The sequence below is a fragment of the Mauremys mutica genome, chromosome 9 (genome assembly GCF_020497125.1).
Source record: "Mauremys mutica isolate MM-2020 ecotype Southern chromosome 9, ASM2049712v1, whole genome shotgun sequence".
Classification (NCBI taxonomy): Eukaryota; Metazoa; Chordata; order Testudines; family Geoemydidae; genus Mauremys; species Mauremys mutica.
The window spans coordinates 80,032,068-80,054,155 of record NC_059080.1 but is presented as its reverse complement, the minus strand read 5'-3'; the positions used below and the strand labels follow the sequence as shown (position 1 = coordinate 80,054,155).

At 40.9% G+C, this 22,088-nt stretch overlaps 1 protein-coding gene across 4 annotated transcripts in view; it reads right to left on the bottom strand.

Moving 5' to 3' along the window:
* The window catches only part of ARHGEF26 (Rho guanine nucleotide exchange factor 26), a 198,457-nt gene that overhangs the window by 88,853 nt on the left and 87,516 nt on the right, over nt 1-22,088 (bottom strand). Inside the window, exons 1-4 of one of the 4 annotated variants that reach the window (XM_045030660.1) lie at nt 15,438-15,565; nt 13,873-15,013; nt 12,133-12,172; nt 8,332-8,477 (exon numbers count right to left, since the gene is read on the bottom strand). In XM_045030660.1, coding sequence (XP_044886595.1) covers nt 8,332-8,477; nt 12,133-12,172; nt 13,873-15,013; nt 15,438-15,442 — 1,332 coding nt within the window. In that variant the 5' untranslated portion in view covers nt 15,443-15,565. Of the gene's footprint in view, nt 1-8,331; nt 8,478-12,132; nt 12,173-13,872; nt 15,014-15,075; nt 15,158-15,437; nt 15,566-22,088 lie in introns of those variants that run through there. The other 3 variants (XM_045030661.1, XM_045030662.1, XM_045030663.1) reach the window with 3 other exon arrangements.

The following is a 22,088-nucleotide window of genomic DNA, read 5'->3' as shown; positions in this document are numbered from 1 at the left end:
TTTGAAAACGTGGGCCTATATGAAAGTCTAGGTTTTTTTTCCCACAAGGAAAACATTTCAATAGCCCTTTTTAAAAAACAAACAAAACAAATCTGATTTAAACCTGGTGTTTATCAATAAAAACCATCAACCTTCCATATTAAGGCATCACCACAGACAGTCTCACCAAGCTAAACTTTGAGAATCATTAGAACAGGGGATCTCAAACTTCATGCATCGTGACCCCCTTCTGACAACAAATATTACTACATGACCCCACAGTTTGAGAATTGCTGCATTAGAAGGAACTGAAAATGCAGGACATTATGTGAGAGTGCAGAATGTTGAATGTTTATTTTTCTGATCTAATAGTAAACAATTCCTTTTTATTAGTAATCTGATTTCAGCTTGGGTTAACTAAGTTAATAGATCATTTTCCCCCGGTTCTCGCGATGCAGGAAATATCTAAACCGAGACAGAAATACACACCCTCATGGTGCTTACCTGCCATAAACCTGGGTAAATATGCACCTAAATGGCTCTCTTTGTTTCTTCGATTACTTCCTTAATAATGGGTCATAGTATTTACTTCACCATAGAGGCAGCCTATGGAATTTCGAAAGCATTCTAGACTTACTGCCAATAGCTGGATTCAGCCAGTGATTCAACTTGTTTTCATACGTACGCATGCTGGCCATAAAGTTCAGAAAGTAAACTTGGTCCTAAGAGATCTTTGGTACAAATTATCTAAAAAATTAAGGACTGAAGAAAAATATCAGATTTTATTCAAAATCCTGAGAAATAATAATGAATCAATTTCAGATATAGGTAAGATCATGAACTCAATTTATAAAACGAAATGGAAAATTAATCTTTTCAGTTCCTCTACAATGAAAGCATAAATTTTAAATGGGGGAAAAAACCCTTGAGATTAGATAAAGTGAGACTGGACTGGAAGTCACAGTGAGTTTCAGTCCCAGTTCTGGCACTGACTCATTGCCTGTGCATGCAAATTACTTCACCTTTCTCTGTGTCTCAGTTTCTCTGTCTGCAACATGGGCATAATGATACTCTTCCTTCCAAAGGTTGAGAGCTGGTTAATGAATTTAGAGCTAAATACCTCTCTGGGCCAGGATCCATATACAGAGACAAGGAATCTCAGTCAGGAGAGGTTGGGTTTTTTTGCATGCTGCTATCTCAAGGAGTGGAAGAAGTAAGCAGAGCGTCTGAAAGCATTTCTATGCGTGGACCACACTTTGCCATTGTCTTCTGGAGAAAGACATGGAGGAAGGCTGGAATGTGGAAGAAAGGAAACCAGATTTCTGCAGGAGGACTACAGTGACGATAATAGTGGATGGTGGGGGGCAGATGCAATTCTGAGGGACAAAAGGAAAACCAGGTCTGATCATGTGGCCAGATTTTGTGGGGCTCATGACGACTGTGGTTTGGAGCAAGGGATCAGATATTGGGAGGGGAGTACTACTGGGACCAGACAAGAATTAGGTGTATAAATAGCGTGGGATGAGGTTGGAGAGGAGGGTGTTATTCCAATGCTCTGAAGTGTAAATTCCTCCAGTCTCAAGACTTGAAATTATAACCTTCTTCTATAAACTGTACTGACCCCGAGGCCAGCACGTAGCTAGCGGCTGGGTCCAACTGGGACCTTCTCTTTTCCTGCTAGGCATGCTCCCTGTCAGCCATCTGCACCTGGCGACTCACAACTGGGTCCTGGGGCTGGCAAGGATGGCCAGTTAACAGAGTGCACTCCAAACATTACCCACAGCTTCCTGTACCTCCACAGAAACAATCTGTTCTTAGTATCAGCTGTGAACAGGAGAGCGTGCTATGCCTTACTAGTGAAATGGAATGTTTATGCTTTTTCTTTTAATTAGCAACCATAAAGTGAATAAAACGAATCACTAGGAAAGGTGGTGCCACTTTTTTTTTTTGATGCTGTTGAATATTTGCTAAAAATGTGCAGAGATAGGACTACCTATGAACGTGTACAGGAGATCTCTATAATTCCTGTTAATACAAGTGACTATATTTCCAGTGAGGGTGCTATAGCATTTTCTGCATTAATTTTCCAAAATGTACAGTTTTGTATTATAATTATTTTGCTAAATATGGGTATATGAATACAAAGATAATTCCTCTTGTTGGCAAGTGGTTCAGTCCTGTGCACACAGAAGTCAATGGCAGAACTTCTCTGACTTCAGTGGAAGCAGGACTGGGACCAAAATGAGTGCAGAACTACTTTCTGTACTCTCAGAAGGACAATACAGTTTCCACTTTGCAATGAGGCAGGGACGCTCTGGCAACAATAGGCTGAAAGCGATGGGACCACTGAGACACTAACTAGTGATCCAATTGGCTGGCAGTCTCATGGGTTGGCATATCCATACAATTGTCTAGCTCACATTCTAGCACCATTTCAGTTTCTGCTTCACTACATCTGCTGGAGAAGGTGTTTTAGGCTATGCACTAGTCTGGGGAGCAGGACTTCCCCAGGTCATAGCCAGTTAAACACAGGAATAGCCAAAGTGGATCAGATCTGAGATCCATCTAGTCTAGTATCTTATCTCTAACAGAGGCCAGTATCAAATGCATCATAGGAAAGTATAAGAACCCTGCAGTAAGTAAATGTGGGATGTTTACCCCAGACATTAGGCCTCATCCTGTTCTCCCAATAGTTAAAGGTTGGCTTAAACCCTGAAGCATGAGGTTTAATATCTCTTCCAACATTTTTATCTTGAAAACAAATCTGAATATTCTTTATATCCATATAAATTAATCTTGTTATGTTTTTGGCCTCAATGATTTCCTGTAGCAAGACAGAATATGTATTTCCTTTTATCAATTTTGAATTAGCTACCTTTTAATTTCATTGAATGTCTCCTTGTTCAGATATAATGAAAGAGGGAAATCGGAAGTTCCTGATCTACCTTTATATCATTCGTTATTTTATATATTTTTTCATGTCTCCTCTCATTAGTCTGCTTTCTAGAGTAAGCAATCACAGTCTTTTCAATCTCTTTTTTCCATGTCTCTTGTTGCCCTTCTCTGAGCCTCTCTAATTCTCCAATATCTTTTTCTGCAAAAATCTAGTTTATGGGTAGAAGAGCGAGCAGAGTGATTAACAGTAAAAGGGCTGTAGCCTTAGGCAAAATAGTTAAATGATCAAATAACTGAATGAGGAAAATATTGGAAAGTAAAGCACAGAGAAGTGAGAAACAAACCTTTTTAATACACTGCATTAGCTGTAATTTTCTTTTTTTATTATCTATATAGCAACAGCACCTACAATGGGCTGAAATAGCACTATCCAAAAGAATAGTGAAAGACAAACCTACCTAACAAAGAATTCAGAATCTAAAATGACAAACAACAAATGAAAATTTGGGGCAGGGGAAGAGAGATAACAGTCAAGCACTTTCTCAAACCAACCTTCTACTTCATTGTTAGTTAGATAATGTCTTATAGCCATCATCATGATAGAAGTGGGTCTTGAAAAGGAATTTGAACAAGACAAGATTTAAATGCCATGACATTTCAGAGCTTTAAAATATTCTTCAAAGCTCAATGTATAGTTGTGTAGCAAGAAGATGGGAACACTAAAATCACAAATTATACTGTCCAGGAAGATTTTGCTTATAACTCCTAAGTAACCGACTCATTACCTTCAGTTTCATATTTGTTCTAATGAAAAGGCTGACCTCAGCTCAAGCCTGCATAGCTGGTTTAGCCAAGTTCTGCATGTCTAAAGTTACCTTTTCAGAAATGCCAGATTCATTTTATTCTTCACCTTTTTATATGTTTATAGCTCAGATAATCTATTACACCCACTTTATTTCCCTGCCCTCCTTACAGGTTGTGAAATTTACTAGTTTGACATGATTTACTGGACAATCTCGCATTTAGTTCTTTAATACATCACTGCACCATCTAGCTTTGCCACAGAACTGAAAACATAGGCACTCTGAGACCCAGCGTGTGTCATCTCACAGGAGCTATGCCTGGTTTTCAAAACCCTCTCTCTTACCCAGTACTCCCCTCCCTCCCTCGTCCCCCCACTTACGAAATCAAGTCAAGAACGGTAAGCAAACAACCTGGTACAAAGTTTGCTGTGCTGGGGGTGAAGGATGAAACATGTTATGTAAGGTGACCATTAATAACTACAAACATGGTATTTCAGCTCTAACTTAAATCAAACTTTTTTTATGCTATGTCTGGTGCCAGTACAAATTACCAATAAATGTTCAAAAGCAGTTATTATTGAGTATTGCCTATTACAAAATAGGTATCCAATAATGAAAAATAATACTTTAAAGAAGCTGGCTCACAGAACTAGAGAGAAAGAGGAGGCTTGGTTATCACACTAGCATGATGAATGTAACAAAGAAATAGGTGAACTCCTGCCTCCAGCCTCCTAGTAGTCTCCTCATTATTTACACAAATGCAAAGATAAAACCCTAAAACATATAGACATTTGTCTTTTGTTGAATAATATTCATTCGTTGCAAGAGATACTACTGTAACTAAAATTACTTTAAATTCTCAATTTGCTAAAGAAAAATATGGACCTGTGTTGTTGGAGTTTTCTTTAAGTACTAACAAAAAACTCTTATTGCATTGACTGCATTTTAAATTGATCCATAAAGAAAGATTGTTACATTGCCAGTTAATGAAATCTGTGTGATAATTCAGTCGAACTTCTAAGTACTTAAACAAGCTACTCTTATAATCACAAAGGCATCTATACAGCTGTCCATAGTACAAAACTAATGAAGACTTTAACCCATTATAACTAATGCACATAAGGGTATAACTACTCCTATTACAGTACCTGGAACTGCAAAGGAGCCAACATCAGTAAGACAGCTCTTACGAAATTTACAGCCTAAGTAGGATTTTATTGAATCTTAACAGCTAGTGCTTCAGGGTGTGAACAGCCAGTGGTTTAAGCTGTCAAGGCACACAACTTGACCTGTTAACATGTGGCCTCTTTATTTTACATCCAAGCTAATCCTTTTTGACTCCATATATAGAAAAGATTTTGTTATCGCTTAAGAATGCAATGAACAAAACTTTCCCACTCCATAGATATCATCCACATGCCACAAAAAGCAGCATTCAGAGGATTAAGTTAGGTACAAAATCATGGAACTTCTAACTTTTTCTTATTCTCACCAGACATAAAAGTTGGAAAATCCTGAAGTTACCAATTTAGCATTATTGTTCCTTTGTTGCCATATATTAACACCTCCACGGGGTTGCTAGTAATATCGTGGTGCTGACTTAAAGAGCTGGATCTTAGTTGGTTTCCTGTCACTTCTGAGGAAGAACTACTGTGCATGCTGAATGAAAGACTGCAGTAAGAATGGGTGTCCACTACCCTTCCTTGTCTAAACACAGAATTTGCACTGGTTTAACTTACAACAGTTTAAAAATCATTTAAATCAGTGCCAAACCACTTTTATTTATAATGGCTTATTTCAGTTTAACTTAAACCTTTGCTTAAAATATGCTAAAATTTGTTTCAAGCCAAGTTTGTGTCAGTTTAAGAGTGGGCACACGTTCTTCTGCACTGATTTAACTAAACTGATTTTTAAATAACACCTGTAGTTAAACTGATGCAACTTTGCTTGTCTGTAACCCTCTATTGCCCAGAAACCAACCATGTGTGGGTGGAGAGGGGAAGATCAGAGAAACTGTCCCTTCTCTGTATTCATTTTGGAGTTACTCCTGGGAAATGAAGGGGAGTCAAAGAAAGACACCACCTGCCAAACAGAGCGAAAACGATACTGACTACTTCTGTTAACTAATCCACTTTAGAGAAGCAAAAACCAGGCTCTTACATAAGTAACAAACCTCTACCAATAGCCAAAGAAATCTGCTGAATAGTGAAGTCAAGAGTTTTTCCGACAGCCAATTAACTATATTCCTACAAAAAAGCAAACAGAAGGCTCCTCCAATAGCATGAGCCTTTCCTTTTTTACCGGTATAAGAAAATTTAGAATGCTCTAATTGTTTTGACAGACACAGCATACGTTGCTGGCACTGAGAACACAGCCTCATCCTTTTGATAGGATCATAAAAAGGAAACTCTTCAATACTCATCCATGGAGTTTCTTCCGACTCCTACAAAAGCATGTGGAAAATTCACAGAAATGCCTATAAATGTACTTAGCTTGCAAGCTCTTTGGTGCAGAGATCATCTTTTTTGTGTTGTGTTTATACAGCACCTAGCACAATGGGGTCCTGGGTCCATAACTAGAGCTCTTAAGTACTATCACAATACAAACAGCAAATAATAATTTTTTGCTCTCCATCTTCCTCTGTATAAGAGGTGCAAAACTGCTATGTGCATTAGAAAGACTAGTCTGGCAATCTCACAAAACATCAGACTGTGAAACTATCCCTGCGGCTGGTGGTTAGAATTCCCAGGTTTAACATCTACATTTGTTCCTTTCATATTTCATTATTAATCATGAACTCTTTGGTCACTATTTTTAATGCACCAAATATATATGCAGAAGCAAAGAAATGCAGCAAAATAAACAACATTTAGCAAAAAGTCACCACATTACATACAGCACACTGAAATGCAGCCTCTTTGGGAAAGGGATGGGGATTGTAAAGTGTGATGCACATGTGGGGGAAGAGCAATGTTGACTAAATGCATTCAGGAAAAACTCTAGTCTTATGAAAAGTCTCATGGGAACTGAAGAGCTTTATTGCGGTCAACAGAAAAGCCTAGGGGCACATACAAAAAGCACATGTAACTGAGCACCCAATTTCCACGTGCAGTTACCACAATGGTATGCACCTAGATTGTATATGCAAGTTTTTGCATGTGAGGACATCTGGTTAAATTCCTAACTGTCCAGTTGTATCTGGAACTGTGTGCATTTATGAACTATTAAACACATGGCCTTTTCAAATTTGAAAGTCAGGAGCTATATGTTCACGCAAAGGACAAGAGCTCTCAGGTTAAAGTGAGCTTCTCAACCCACTTTCTAGGACAGTGAGTGTCGAGGGGAGTAAACCTCCAGTCCTCCATGGTCTTCTTATGAAAAGCAAGGGTTGTGTGAAAGAAAGGAAAAGGAAAAGGAAAAAAAAAAAAGAGTTCAGTCACGGTTTATGGTCCTGATCTAAAGATTGTCCATAGCCCTCCCATGCACAGAATAGAAGTGCAAACACACAGAACTCAGTTTAATCTAAAGAAAGGGCCACGTCCACCCCACTAGAATTGAAACCACTTTTTCCAGCAAGTCTGGGTATTTTGAACGTGATGCTTCAAAGAAGTGTAAACTGCACCAGTGTAAATTCTATCTGTTCTAGGAGGTTACCCTGGTGTGGCTACACCAGTGCTAAAATCTTGGGGTAGACAAGGCCTGAGGAATAATCATTGTGCCCTATAGGAAGTGTTTGCAAGATCAGGCCCTTAAGATGGTAAGCATGCAATTCTTATCTGGATTGTGAGCATTCAGCACATCCTTTAAATTGCATTTTTTAAAATTATGTAAGCTTGCAAGTCATTTGTAAAAATGTAAAGCTGAATTGCAATACACTATCCTGTGTTTTACACACATACATTTTTAAAAATCCTTTATTTTGATTGTAGTGTTGGTGTAGCCAGGTTGGTCCAAGAATATTAGAGAAGTGAGGTAATATCTTTTATCCAACCAACTTCTGTCGATGAAAAAAAACGAGCTTTCGAGCCTACCCTGCGCTCTTCTCTTTCACCAATAGAAGTTGGTCCAATAAAAGACATTACCCCACCCACCTTGCCTCTCTGTTTATTTTGATTGACAATATATACCAAAAAATGTCCAGTCAAGGTTAATCCAGAGCAATCATTTCCATTGGTACCAAACCATTCTCTTCCACAAGCGAAGACCAATATTTCTAGTAGAATGAAGTTGAAATTACTAAATCTTCAGCTCACACTCACTTTCTCCTGTCATCCACTTTATTTAATTTTTCCTTATGTTTTTGTTGTATAGATACTTAATTTATCTTAACAAGTCACATATACTGGCTTTTGTCTTTTTCAGCAAACAGACATTTCCAGTAGGCCTTACTAAATCATCTCGAAGAGTAAAGGGATTTGCGCGGGTAAGATCTGAATAAAGCAGAGTTAGGACTTCAGGATTTGGCCTCATACCTGTAACACTTGGGGCAATTACAACTCCGAGTATTAATAAAATGTCCACAAACACTTTACATTTGAGAAGGGGCTGGAAGTCAAACTTCAAGTAGAAAATGCCACTGGCAGATAAAATCCTTGCTTATATACATTCTTGCATAATATATTTTTACTGTCTATGTAACCATTAAAATACTCACCACTGATAGCTGACTCCATGTTGATCTCAGAGGCTTATATTGAATAACTATCCTTTCCTCTGATTTTTGTTCTTTGGACTCAGAATCTTCATCAGAATCTATGTCCAGAGCTTTTTCTTTGTAGTTCTGATACAATACTGCAGTTTCTACAATACATAAGAAAGGGACATTAATTGACAGAAAGTTATGCCATTTGTTTTCAAAAGAGTTATAAGTAGCTTTTAAACAATGAAATAAAGCAAATTGTAGATGTTGCTCACAAGTTGCATGAACAAAGACAAAGATAGTGTCTTATTTAAGATGGACGGTGTCACGGTAATAATGGATCACTGTACCACTATTAAAAAGATGCCTTCTGACTGAATTAAAGAACAGATGTGTCCTTTGTTGACGAAAACAGCTTTATTTCACCCCAATTTGTTGTGCAGTGAGTCATAACTAGCTAAAGGTTTAAAAAAAAAAAGAAACATATCAAAACAGTAAGGTCAATAATCCAGGTGTATGATTATCTCATGCACATAGTAAAAGGTATTAAGACCCTATTACCAATGGCAATTTTTACACTGTTAGCCGTAACAAATTATCTTCATATTTCATTGAAGGAGGAAAAATCATCCCAAATTTTGACTTCAGAACTTTAAAATCAGGTCTGACCAAGACAGAGCCTGTGGGGCCCACCCAATCATCATCTTCCGAGACATGCTAAATGTGGGGCCTGCACACTTCCATGTGCATTCAGATTCCTCTTCTATGTGCTTCAATGCTACCAGTATTAATGCAACAAAACCACATGGGGAAGGAGCACAAACATGGAGACCACCTTCTTCTAGTGCTCACACTCTTTTGCCATATATATATACATATATATATATTAAGCACAAGCACATGGAGAAAGAGGGAACTCAAAATACAGGAACTAAGCTACGAAAAGAAGAAATGTTTTATAGGAGAAAGGCTGACAATACTTTAAAAATGGGGCAGCTGTTTTGGACAACCTATTATTTGTATGGAGGAAAGTGAAAGAGATTGAGTGAGTCTTTAAGAATCCGCTAACTTCTTTTGTCAAACTGTTTGGTCAGATTTGCTTTAGCTGCTGTGTCCATTAGCGCTTCTCCTGAAGGGTTGTACATAAGGGCTAGAGTTTATATGATGTATGTACACACCTTCAAATCATAAACACATAGTATAACTGCATATGGTGCTGTGTAACAGAGGATCACTGCCAAAAAAAATACCAAGACCTTGCCCAAAGAGTTTACAATCCAAAGAATTACAGTAAGAATATAGCGTGGGCCAGGATCATTATAGCCGGCATGCTTCAAAGACTATGTGAGATTTTTATAAACTTTTCAAGGATGGAAGCTTGGCATACAATAACTGAACCCTGAATGCCATTATAGGGAGTAAGAAGTGATCAAGAGAGACAAAGGGAGCAGTCAGAAGAAAACCCTTGATATAGAATCAGGAGAGAGTAAGGAGGTATCGTAGAAAATGAAGACAGGGAATATTTGTGGACTGCTTCAAAAGCAAAGAGTTGCTTAAACAGTGCATGAGACCCGAGAAACTAAGCACATGTCTACACTTATCTCCGGAGCAACTGATCCAGAGGGGGGTCAATTTATCGCGTCAAGTGAAGATGCGATAAATCGACAGCTGAGCGCTCTCCTGTCAACTCCGGTACTCCACCAGAGCGAGAAGCACAGGTGGAGTCAACGGAGGAGCGTCAGCAGTCGACCTACCGCAGTGAAGACACTGCAGTAAGTAGATCTAAGTATGTTGACTTTAGCTATGTTATTCACGTAGCTGAGGTTGCATAACTTAGATCGATCCTCTCCCCCCAAGTGTAACTAGGCCTAAGAAAAGAATAGGAGACAAAGCAGTGGGAAAGGAAGATGATCCTGTCAACCAGATTTTGAATGGACTTGGGGAGAGATCAAAGATGGGGAAGCAGAGAGAATGCCAATTACCATAGTCAGGAGAGATTACAAGAGTATGGACTAATGTTTGGTTGTAAAATAGAGAGGAGGGAATACAGACAATTCATCAAAAATCAGGGTCAAAGGAGCAGGGAAGAGTGGAAACAAAGATCACATCGAGACTACAAGCTTACGGGTCAGAATGGCAACACAAGAGAGAAAGGATTATGTTAGACTGCAGGGATAATTTTCATAAGCATTGGTGAGTGCTGGTTTATTCCTAAACCCCAGAGAATGGCACCTTGCCCACCGATTCTGCAACCCGATCCACATAATCCTGACACTCACATAGCCTTTGATTTAAATCAATCAATCAAATTAATTTAAATCACTAGTCAGGAAGACTCAATTTCATCATGATTTTCTACATAAAAGTGCATTCTTGTTGGTTGTTATAACCTTAATACATATTCTTCACAACTCAGAGATAGATGTAGATTTCATTTTTAGAAGGTACACACTACATATTTTTAAACAGTGATTTTTAAAAACTTTTCAAATTAGTTTTCCAGCTATATCAGAAAATGAATGGTTGTTTGGTTATTTCATTTACCAAAGGTAAATGAAGCAAATATTTATGACATCACTGGGAGGTGAACTATCTCCAATTCAACAGGTTAATCATTAATATTTGGAGGATTTTCTTGCCATGCTGTATTAGGAGGAGAACATCACCAGGCAGACATTTAAATTGTTTTATTTAACTAAAACAACGTTAAGTATTCTGGATTTTTTTCTTCAACAGTAAACGTATAATATTTTAACAAAACAAGCATATGTTCCTCGCTTCTCACATTTATCTCCAGACTTCTTCTCCTTGTACAGATCTATTCTGCCACCAACAATCTTCTATTCATTAAACTTTTTGAAACTTTGCACTTTTAGAGAGAGGTAAGGGATTGACTCCGTGTACACAAATTTGCAGAGGGACAACAGAGTTGAGGTCTGTAATTTCTCACCTGTTATTTATTTTAAAACATTTTTACTGTTAACAAGCATATTACCTCTGGAGACACAAATCCACCCTTTGAGAACTGCAAAACTAAGCATCTCTGATGGTATCTTCTAGACTGAGCACTGAGTCCCATTGTGAAGATAGAAAGATTAATCTAAATAATCTATACAGAAGTCTGTGGAACCCCATAGGATCGGGTCCCTAATTCATGAACGATTGGAACTTATTTACAAAACTTTTCTTAAACATTACATGAATATATTGTCTCATACTATAGAATTAGCATTTATAATCCCTACTCCATAATGAGATATGAGCTATAATGTATCTTTAGATAGTTTTTTCCTCAAAAAGTATTTTATCAAAAAAAAATCCAATTTAAATAAAAAAATCCATTTTTTAAATTTTTTTAAATAAAATAATTGATTTTTATCCACCTGTTGGAGTCTATGTAAGACGTCTGACCACTGAAGTCAGCTTTCAGGAACTGGTTTTATTTTATGCAAACCCCACAGCGTTTTTATAAGAGCTGAAGCTTAAACAATATACACAAATACATACAATAGTTCCTTTTTATATTCAAGTGTAAGGTATTTGTTTACCTGCCTTTCTCTATTCTTTAAGCAATTCTACAAACAGAATATAATGGCAGTTGTATTATTATTAAAAGAATTTCCAGTTGATAATTCAAGATTTTAGATTTCAGTTAACTAACATGCTTTTCTTTGATAAAAATCTACAGTATTTTGACATATTGTTCTCTTGAAGTCAGCTTCTCTTGAGATTTATTTGGTCATTTGAAAGCTTAGATTTTTATCAGAAAATGCATTCAAATAATAAAAACCAGTTTCTACAAAATCCAATGCTTACCTTCCCCATCAAATGTCCCTTGTACTTTCAGTGCTTTCTTCTAGGATTTTTTTTTAAAGAAAAGAAACATGAAAATAAGAACACAACGCCACTGACTTCAACAAACATTATGCTATTTTATTTAATATTATCTAAGGCATTGAGTTAATTATTCCTAGATTATAAACTTTTGACAATTAGCAAATTATTCACACAACCATTGTTTCACTACAGATGTGTCATTAAAGTTGGTATGGACTTTCTTCTAATTGCTTAGTCATTCATCATGTTGCATTTTTCTTACAAACTGAATAAAAAGACCTTAAAAATGATTTCACACTGTAGCATTACAAGAGTTCAATAAACTCACATTTCATTGGCTCTGAGATATCCTATCAAGTATAAATTGTTCTTGTTAGAGTGACTAGCTTTCCTTCTTTTCATGCTACAAAAAATTGACATAAGGCACCATGTAAGCTAGTTTCTGAGACCATAACAAGCCCTCCTAAATAAAACAAACTTATTAGTGAACTACATTTTAGACCTTTATGTGTTTTACTAGTTTAACTTGTCCAAAAAAATCACAAAAAAAACCCAACAACCCCAAAATGGAACAAAACACTAGCAACAACAAAAAAGTTATCTCTGTATAAAGACAGGGCAATATAATGTCATCCTAGTTTAAGCAGAACTCCTCAGTGTTTTCATTGGGGGAGGTCTGCAGGAAAAAAATCTAATGGAATGATATGGCCTACAATCTGATCTACTGAAACTGATTGTTTGTGTAATTTCTGTGAAAGCTCCCAACCCCCAGCCCCTACATTTTTAGTTTGCCTGAGAACTGTCATGCACTTGATAATTATTCTACTAGTTACATCTATTATGCCTTGCCTGGAGTGCTTTACTGCACAATTCCAAGTCACCTTGCAGAGATTTTTAATCTACCAATTTATTAAAAGCACTCAATGCTTGAAGAGTAGAATGCAAATGAAATACAACAAAAAGACAAAGATATAACACTTTTTCAAGCCATAAAAGGTTTTCACAGTTTTTTTAACAAGGCTTTGTGGCATAATTATAATATAATTAATTTAGCCAGAGAAAATGTAATAAAACTATTACTCAAAAAGGATTAAATCGGGAGGACTGAAATAAGACATTCTGCTTTTAGGATACACCTGAGGTTGTCTCAAGATACTTTAAAAGGCCTCTGTCAATTTAAAAAGTTCACTTCTACCTGAATTTTTTTAAAACACTGTTAAAAGTAACAGGTGAGGTTACTATAATTGAAAGAGATGTGGGAGGGGGGAGTTGGACTACTTTTTTGCCACTGTATTTACTTTCTGCATTAGGCAGCACTTTGTGAAGTCAGTTTCATTGTCTCCCCTATTCAAACATATACAGGGGTGTGATAAACATTTTTAAATATAAGTAAATATGAATGAAAAAAAAACCCTAAATCAGTAGGGGGATTCAGTGACAAATATAGAACATGAAATTACCTTTAACTCATGTTGTAAAATGGCTAGGTTTCAAATTAATGGTGTTCTTTAAAAGTACTGTTTTCATTACAGTAAAATTGAGGAAATGTTAAGTAACTATTGATACCTGTCAAAGACCACAGAGACGTTTCTAATAGTAAATAATGAACTCAAAAACATAAATGCATTAATGGAAAATACTTAGACTGCTAATCACTACCTGTAAAATGGCCAGCACCATTCAAAAGAAAGCATAAGTTTCATCTACCAGTTTACTCACCTTTATTCTTCCTAAACTAGAAAATTTCTCCTTGTCCTCCACAACAGCTTTGAGTATTGGCTGGGACATTCTATTTTTTTTCTTAAAATTTGTAGAACTGTCAAAGTCAATGCCACTCACTACTGCTCTTCGATAGGAAGTAGACCTCAAGCCTCTTCTCAATGCCCCTGGGCTATCCAGGTCACCTTCTGTCTCTTCATCACCATCAGCTACCAAAGGCATATTAAGCACCTCCAACATGCTACGGACCTTGAGGACCCTTTTGTTCGTCTCCATATTTTGGTTGCTGGTTTTGTTTGTCACTTTTATCTCAGAAGCTAAACTCTTAGGAATGATCTGTTGTTTCCCCACTTTGAGCGCAGCAGGACTATTTGTACTCAGAACTATTGACTGTTTTTCTGGGAGCTGGTTCTGATTAGATGTCAGTCTGTGGAGAGTTAAGTTTTGTTGTGAGGGAGCTGTCTGGGAAACCAATGAGGGCCCCAAAAGTGCCTTTTCTGAGTTTTTAGAAAGCTGGTCGGATTGTAACTGCAAAACAGCCATTGTGTTGTTATTCAGTGAAGGCATATTTCCAGGTAAGGACCCAGGAGTTGGCATAAAAGCAGTCTGTTCATGTTCTGGGATAAGTGCTGATTGACTGGAAATCATCACTGGATGAAGCAGTGTGTCATCTGGTGAGGTTACTGTACCACTAGCTGTAAAACTTATCAAGTTATCTGAAACCAATTTCAGAACCTGAGATGCCTGGTCAGAAGAAAGCTGAGGGGATACAATTTTATACTCTGGAGACCCTATTTTTCCATTTGGCACAGATCCCATGTTGGATTTAAAAGAGGAGGGGCTCCTCTGGACTAATCTGTTGACTGGAGAAGTAACTATTGTTTCAGCAGGCTGAGTCACAGTGAATGTACCCCTGTCTTCCACAGGGAAATCTGTGAAGAGGACCCCATTGGGGCTCTGGTAAGACTGGGGTCTACGTTTGCTCTTGGTGTGTAGCTGGGGGGTTGATCTCCTCCTCCACCACGGCGTTACGTTGTTATTAGAAAAATCCACTTCACTTTCCCCATCCATAGCAAATTCCTTAGGGTCACCACTAGTGCAAGAAGGAAGCAACAAATCCTGCAAAGGCTCAGTCCCCGCACTACGAAGAAACAGCAGTAAGCACAACGTTGTCCTTTCCCACACAGCCCCAACAGTACTTACAGTTCTGGTAATGCCACTTGCACCCGCCTCCCGCCGCTGAGGTGACAACACGGCGTTAGAAGTTGGAGAGTTTTCAGAGCCGGGGGGGGGGGGAAGACCCGAGAGTGCCCCCCCGCCCCCCAGCAGCAGCAGCTAGAGCTACAGCTGCTTCCCCCCGCCAGGAAGGGGGGAACTCGGCTGGTGCAAACCCAGACCCGCCGCCAACGCGCCCCACCTGCTGGGAGCCCCACGGCCGGGGGGAGGCAGCACCACCCCCATGGCGGCGAGGAGCGACGCGGCCCCTGCGCCTGCCCCACAGCTGCCCCCGCCAAGCCCGGAGCCGGGCGGAACAACTCTCCCCAGAGCGGCTGCGAGGGACTCACCGCATCGCCGCGAGCGGCCGCAGCGGGGAAAGCGCCTCTCGCCCGGGGGGCCGGCCAGCCGCTCCCGTCCCCACCTGCCGCTCGCTGCCCGCCTCCGCCAGGGACTGGGGTGCACGGGCAGCGCCAGCCCCGCCGCGCTCTGCCTCAGTGGGAGCCCCAGCCAGCCGCCCGCCCGCGCAGCCTTCAACCTGAGCCGTCCCCGCCCGCCGGCAGCCAAGCGCCTCCCCTGCAGCCCCGCGGAGCAGGCAGGAGAGAGGCCGCCTCCCAGCGGCCGGCCGCGCTCATACCGCCCTCCCCGCGCCTGGGGAGTCACGGCTCCAGCGCCACCGCCAGCCCCCTCCTCCTCCGCTGGGGGCAGCGCGGCCCCGGCCCCGCTGTTCCGGGGAGCTGCGAAGCCCAGGCCCCCAGAGGTCGTGGGAAGGTTCAAGACTCCCCGACTGGCTCCGGGCAGTGCCCAGTCCCCCAGCCCCGGGCCTGGTGGAAAAGTCTGGAGCCAGGCGCTCTTTGTCTCCAGCCAGCACCACTGGCAGTTGTAACTTTGAGTTTGTAGCCGGGCAGCCCTTGGACATAGACAGCGAGGTCTAGGGTGACCAGATGTCCTGATTTTATAGGGACAGGCCCAATATTTGGGGCTTTGTCTTGTATAGATGCCTATTACTCCCACCCCCATCCTGATTTTTCACACTTACTGTCTGGTCACCCTGGCATGGGCGAACCCACTAACACAACATGTAAACTGCAGGGGTGGAGAGCCAGTGTTGCTATGGCTGCAGTTAACACATTATGGCCAAATTGTTTCATAGGCCACCAGGCCGAGAGAAGACATTAGGCCCCATGACTGTGGGAGTAGTCCCTGTGCATACACTGCACAACTGCATCAGGCCACATCTGCTCTACACTATACATTTACACTAGTCTAACTACATTGCTCAGCGGTGTGAAAAATCCACACCCTGAGCAACACAGTTATACTAACCTTGCGCCTGGCGTAGACAATGCTATGTCAACAGTAGGGCTTCTCCAGTCAACATAGTCCACTTCTGTGAGAGGCTGTACACCAACTAGAGCAGCTCTGCCAGTGGTGGAATAGCCTCTTCCCTGAAGTGCTACAGCAGCACCACCGCAGCTACAGCACTTAAGTGTAGACCTGCCCTAAGTCTAGACAGGAACAGGGGCCTCCATTAGCACCCAGCTCCCCTTTCAGAAGGTTTCTGAACTTTGTATACACAATGGTGGGTTGGGTACAGAAACCAACCAAAATTCATTTCAGGTGGACTTTGGAGAATTACTTTAAACCTGAAAAATAAGGGATCACAAACCAAGGCCTTGACCATGCTTATGCACGAGTACTCTCATCGTGTCTGCATGAGTAAGCACGTTGAATTCACTACTACTGTCCATAAAGTTAAGGGTTTGTATAAGTGCTTGCAGAATTAGAGACTACGTCTGAAAGAGAAAGTCATACCATGGAAGAACTACCACCCAATTCAGATCATCCAGGGTAGAACTCAAAGTTGTACGTGTGTGAACAAAGGGATGTTGTAAATGGAGTTGGAAATTTCAGTGGCCCTCTACACCCCAGTCAGACATTTTATTTTCTTATTAAATACTAATCCAATCAAAAGTGGCAGTGACAAAAAGTTATTACTAGCTGAGTAAGTTGAGTTTTGAGGCCTAAGCCTGGTTCCCAGTAGATAAGTCTCCATATCACATAGACCAGCACCCTCTAGCTTACAGTTCTGTAGTGCGCAAACATTCCAAGAGGCCATAGATTGAATGTACATTGTCAATGAAATACCGTCTCACCCTGAAAGGCAATTCCTCTCTTGTTCAGGGTTGAGACAAACTAAGGGTCACAGCCTTTCAGTACAAATATGTACATAAATAGGAGACTGCAGTCTCCAGAAAAGACAATCCGGCACTTTCCAGGAGAACCACAAATACATTTTAACACTATACATACTAAAAATATTTAATGTAGTATTTAAAAAACAAATCACAAAAGCCAGGATTTTGTAACAAAATTGCTGGACAACAGTACCATCTCAAGTTGTGTCTTCCTGTGTATATTTAGAGATTTGTGGGGGAGGCCACTGGCCATACTGAAGTTGGCCAAAGGTTTACGTGAATAAACACTTTCTTGCAGCAAACTTGCTCTTCTAGAGAGGGAATCAGAGTTGGCTAGCTCAGATTGTTTTGCTGCACGCCAAACAAAGTTTAGAACAAATCTGGGAAAAGGGTAGAACTTTTACTAAGAAAATAGGAAATACACAGCAATTCTATTGGCAGTTAATTCTTATGAATTACGTAAGCTTGAAAAATTGTGGTTGTAATGATTTTGCAACTTTTATATGGCTTTGGTACATAATGTATCTTTTCAAGGGAAATAAAAACAGACTAGGTATGGGGGGGAAATCAAAGCTCCTGCTTCACACATATTCCTCATTGACTGTAAAAGACTCCTCTCCTATGTACCATACTATGATTCCATGATTCAACACTCAACTCGTATAATGCAGGCTTCAACTCAAGGACATTGAAAGTTGCACCTGTGGTAAATCTCGCTCACTTATTTTAGAAGAGACAATTGTGCCCTTATTCTCTGGATCTGTACTATTTGTCCAGCTAGTAGGGTCAGACACCCCCGCCCCCCCGCCGCCCCCCAAGGATGGATGCTCTCTTAGGGCTGGGCTGGCACCTTGCAATCCAATTTGAGTAAGGGGCAACGTATAGTTGTGGAGCACCATGCTCGAAGGAGGGAAGTAAGCTGCTCTAGCCCTTTTCCAGCTGCAGTTTACTTCCACTCAGTGAGGTTAGTTGTGCTGTGTCAGTGCAGGAGAGGGTAGAACCAAGATTCTCCTCTTTCCCTCACTCCTGCCCATGTACCTGTACAGGAAAGGAAGTAGCATCTCAGTAGTAGTGAGTCTCTTCCCCATGCATAGGCAGCAGATGCAGGTTGTTTCCTGTGTAAAGAGCGATGCTGAAGCAGGTTAAGTTGGACAAGTGAAATTTTATTAATCCCTTTAGCCTGTTCTGTCAATGTAGCCCTGTTCTGTCAATGTAGATACCATATCTTGCAAAGTGGGCCTTCTGTTTGACAATTACTGACTTGCTTCTTATATCAGGCAGGATATTGGCCTCCCAATTTTGAATCGTATTCCACTGCAATACAATACTGCTTTTCCTTTTAAGTAAATAAGTCCTTTCCCACTGGTCAGGTGGGCAGCTCATGTGGTAACAATCATACAACTGGCAGGTTTCATACCCTTCTAACAAGGAGTGGAGTTGTGTATTTATTCCCAGGTAGTAAACACAGTTGTCAATGTGTGAGGCATGTATTTTTTTTTGGATGACATCCTTTCATAATGATATAAGACAGCTCCCTGTCTTGAAAATATGATTCCATCTTGCACACACAACTCATCTTTAATTTGAAAATGTGGTTCTGCTCCTACCGGTAGTTGGCTTTTGTCTTCTGGCCACTCTTCTAGTATTGTTCTCTTGACTGCCTGTAGTTGGATGTTCTTTTTCTGTAACCTCTTTGATTTTTATCAGCTTTGCTCTTGAAACTGAGAGAGAGCGAGCAGCATGTTAACAGAGTCAGTGTCCTGATCTCCTTCCCGCAACTCGCTGATGCTAGATATATATGGCCTGGATTCTAACACCCGTAATTGTCCTGAACAATGTCTGATCTCTATCTGGTAGCACTGCAGGCACCTCTACCTGTTACAATCTCTTTGGAGCACTAAGGAGGGACTTTGCCATGATTAGGGCAGTCGTCCCCAAACTCTGAGGCTGCCCCCCCTAGGGGCACAGAGGAACATCCGGGGGGCACATGCGCATGGGTCAGCCCCATAGGATGAGCAGGGAATGCCACCCTGCCCCGCTGTGCCCCCAGTTCTGCTCCGGCCTCAGCCACAGCCACAGTTCCCTGCTGCAGCCCCCTGGCCAAAGGTTGCCAGGTGCCTGGTTTTCGACCAGGAAGTCCGGTTGGAAAAGGGACCTGGCAATGTCCAGTCAGCACTCAGGGATGGCAACAGAGATACTGGTGGCTCCCCCACCCTGCCCCCTCTTGAAGCAGGCTCCCTCTCTCCCACCCTGCCCCCCTCTTGGATCACACAGCTCCCCCTCCCCTTCCCCCACCCCACTAACCCCACCATCCCCCACTCCCATCCTGCTCCACTCATCCTACCACCGCCTACCCCAGCTCCCAGGGTGGGCATGCATCACGCAAGAGGGAGGCGCAATTGAAAAAGTTTGGGGACCACTGCTCTAGGGGTTTGTGGTCTGATTATACTGTTACTGGATGGCCATTGGTGTACTGATAGAATCACTCCACTCCAAATACCACAGTCCGAAGCTCTTTTTGTATTTGGGCATATCCCTGTTCAGTCGGTGACAGGGCTCTGTGGACAGGGCTCCTGCAAAAGAGCTACACCCAGTCCTTTCTCCAAAGCATCATGCTGGAGTGTCAGTGGCTCTCCTGGCTGGTAGTGCTTTAGTATGTTACATTATCAGTTTCAGTGTGTTAGATGCTTGCTGCTGGGGACCTGCTCAGTCCCACTCAACATCCTGCCTTATGAGTTAACATACGGGTTCTGCTACTACAGCCAGGTGTGGACAGAACTTGGACAGAAAATTTATCATTCCAAAGAGGCACGGTACCACTTTCACATCCACTGAAGCTGGCATGCCTCAGACTCCTTGATCTTATTGGAATCTGTTCAATCCCCCAGTTGTGAGCAGATATCCAAAGTATGTCACCTCATGCTATCTGAGTCGTATTTTTGCTGGGTTGAGTTTTATGTTGTTCCTGCATCATTGTAGAAAAGCTTATAGTTTTCTGGCATGGTCTCGTTCAGCTTCTGTATCATTACTCCCTTCACCTACCATGAGGCAATCACCTGCAATTATTTTCCACTCCAGGAAGTCCTTCCAATGCTTGGGTGAATCTCCTCTGGACCACCTCTAGTGCTGGGCCTATGTCCATCAGCATGAGCAGCCATCTGTTGTGACCAAATAGCATTGCAAAAGTTATCAGCATGCTGGAGTCTTTATCCAGGCTTATGTGCCAAAACCCATTCCTCACATCACAGACCATAAAGATTTTGGCTTTGGAAAGTTCAGGTAAGATGTCATCACTTGTGGCCAGTGGATACAGTGGCATCTTTTCAATGCTCACTTCAGAGGCTTTATCGTAATACAGATGTGTAATCTGCCTGATGACTTCTTTGTCACCACCATGTTGCTTACCAAGGTTATACTGGCCTCTGTTGACTTTTGAGCTCCTAGTGTACTTGATTATGTAGTACTGTTGTACCAATATAATAAAAACCAGCAGAATCTTATTAAGAGGGATAAGGCAAAGATGCCACATTTATTGTAAATACCATAACAAAACAAAAGACAATGTTTTCCTACTTGTTTCCATTACTACTTATTCCTTATACACACACACACACACACACACATATATTCATCCACACAATCATTCATTCAGGTTCTGTATAGATGTTATAGTTACCAGCCTAGATGTTGCTCATGCCAAGTTACTGGCCAGGTATCTTGGTCATGAGGATGGAGCCGAGTCTGTGTCAGATGCATCTGATGCTCCTGGAGGCTGGCAGCAGAACCATAGACTCAAAGTCCTTATTCTTTAGAGTCCAGTTTTATAGGGATTTTTCCCTATGTTAGTTCATAGGAGTTGCTTCATTTTGCTGTTGCTAAATCAATCAGCAGGTGGCTGGCTCCATGTTATTAGATGTTTTGTTTTTCCTTCCTTTGAGGTGTGGTGGGTGGATTCCAGTTTGCCCTCCGGGGGTCATCTGGTTGATCCCACTTGACACCTTCTTCAGCCGACACTGAATTCTTCAGGCTGGTGACTCCCTAACCATTCATTCACATACATTCTCTATCTTAATCACATCTATTTCACTGTCTCTTTACTTTTTGGGGTGTTACCAATTTATGTGAGACTCCCTGTCTTTTAACAAGCAAAGATAAAGTGAGATGAAAACTTACAGAGGGTGGGGGTCTCTATCTATACACTATAACAGCTACTGTTTTGGCTTACTTAGAGATAATTAATGTTTAACAAGTTTTATACAAAGTATTTCTTTGGGCTTAACAAGTTTTATACCAAGTATCTCTTTGAGCAGGCTTTACACAGACACAGCTGCTGGCTTGCAGGTTAGAAGCTAAATGTTGGGAATCACAAATTTACTTCTAACATAAACCTTAAGTTATAAAGTATTAATTAACAATAAATCAATAAATCATTTCTCATATAAACCATGTTTAATATAAACCTTCTTTAATATCCCTACAGTACCCCTTGAATTTTCCTTTGTGATAAGCATGCAGGTTCCATTGTCGGGTCTACTTCAAATCACAGATTTCCTTTGAGGCACCAATTGTCTTGGGAAAACATTCCCATATGCTTTCAAACTTGCCTCCATTATCTATGGACTCACGGAGAGAGTCATGATGTTACCACCACCAACTGATGTGCCATCCCCCTCTTGTACAAGTCTGAATTAATCTTTCTGAGACCTTCCTCTGCTCTTGCATACACTGCTAAAATGTCTGAACTAGCCACATTCCATGCAATGCTATCCTAGTGTGAGGCACTTCTCCTTTACCTGTTTGTGC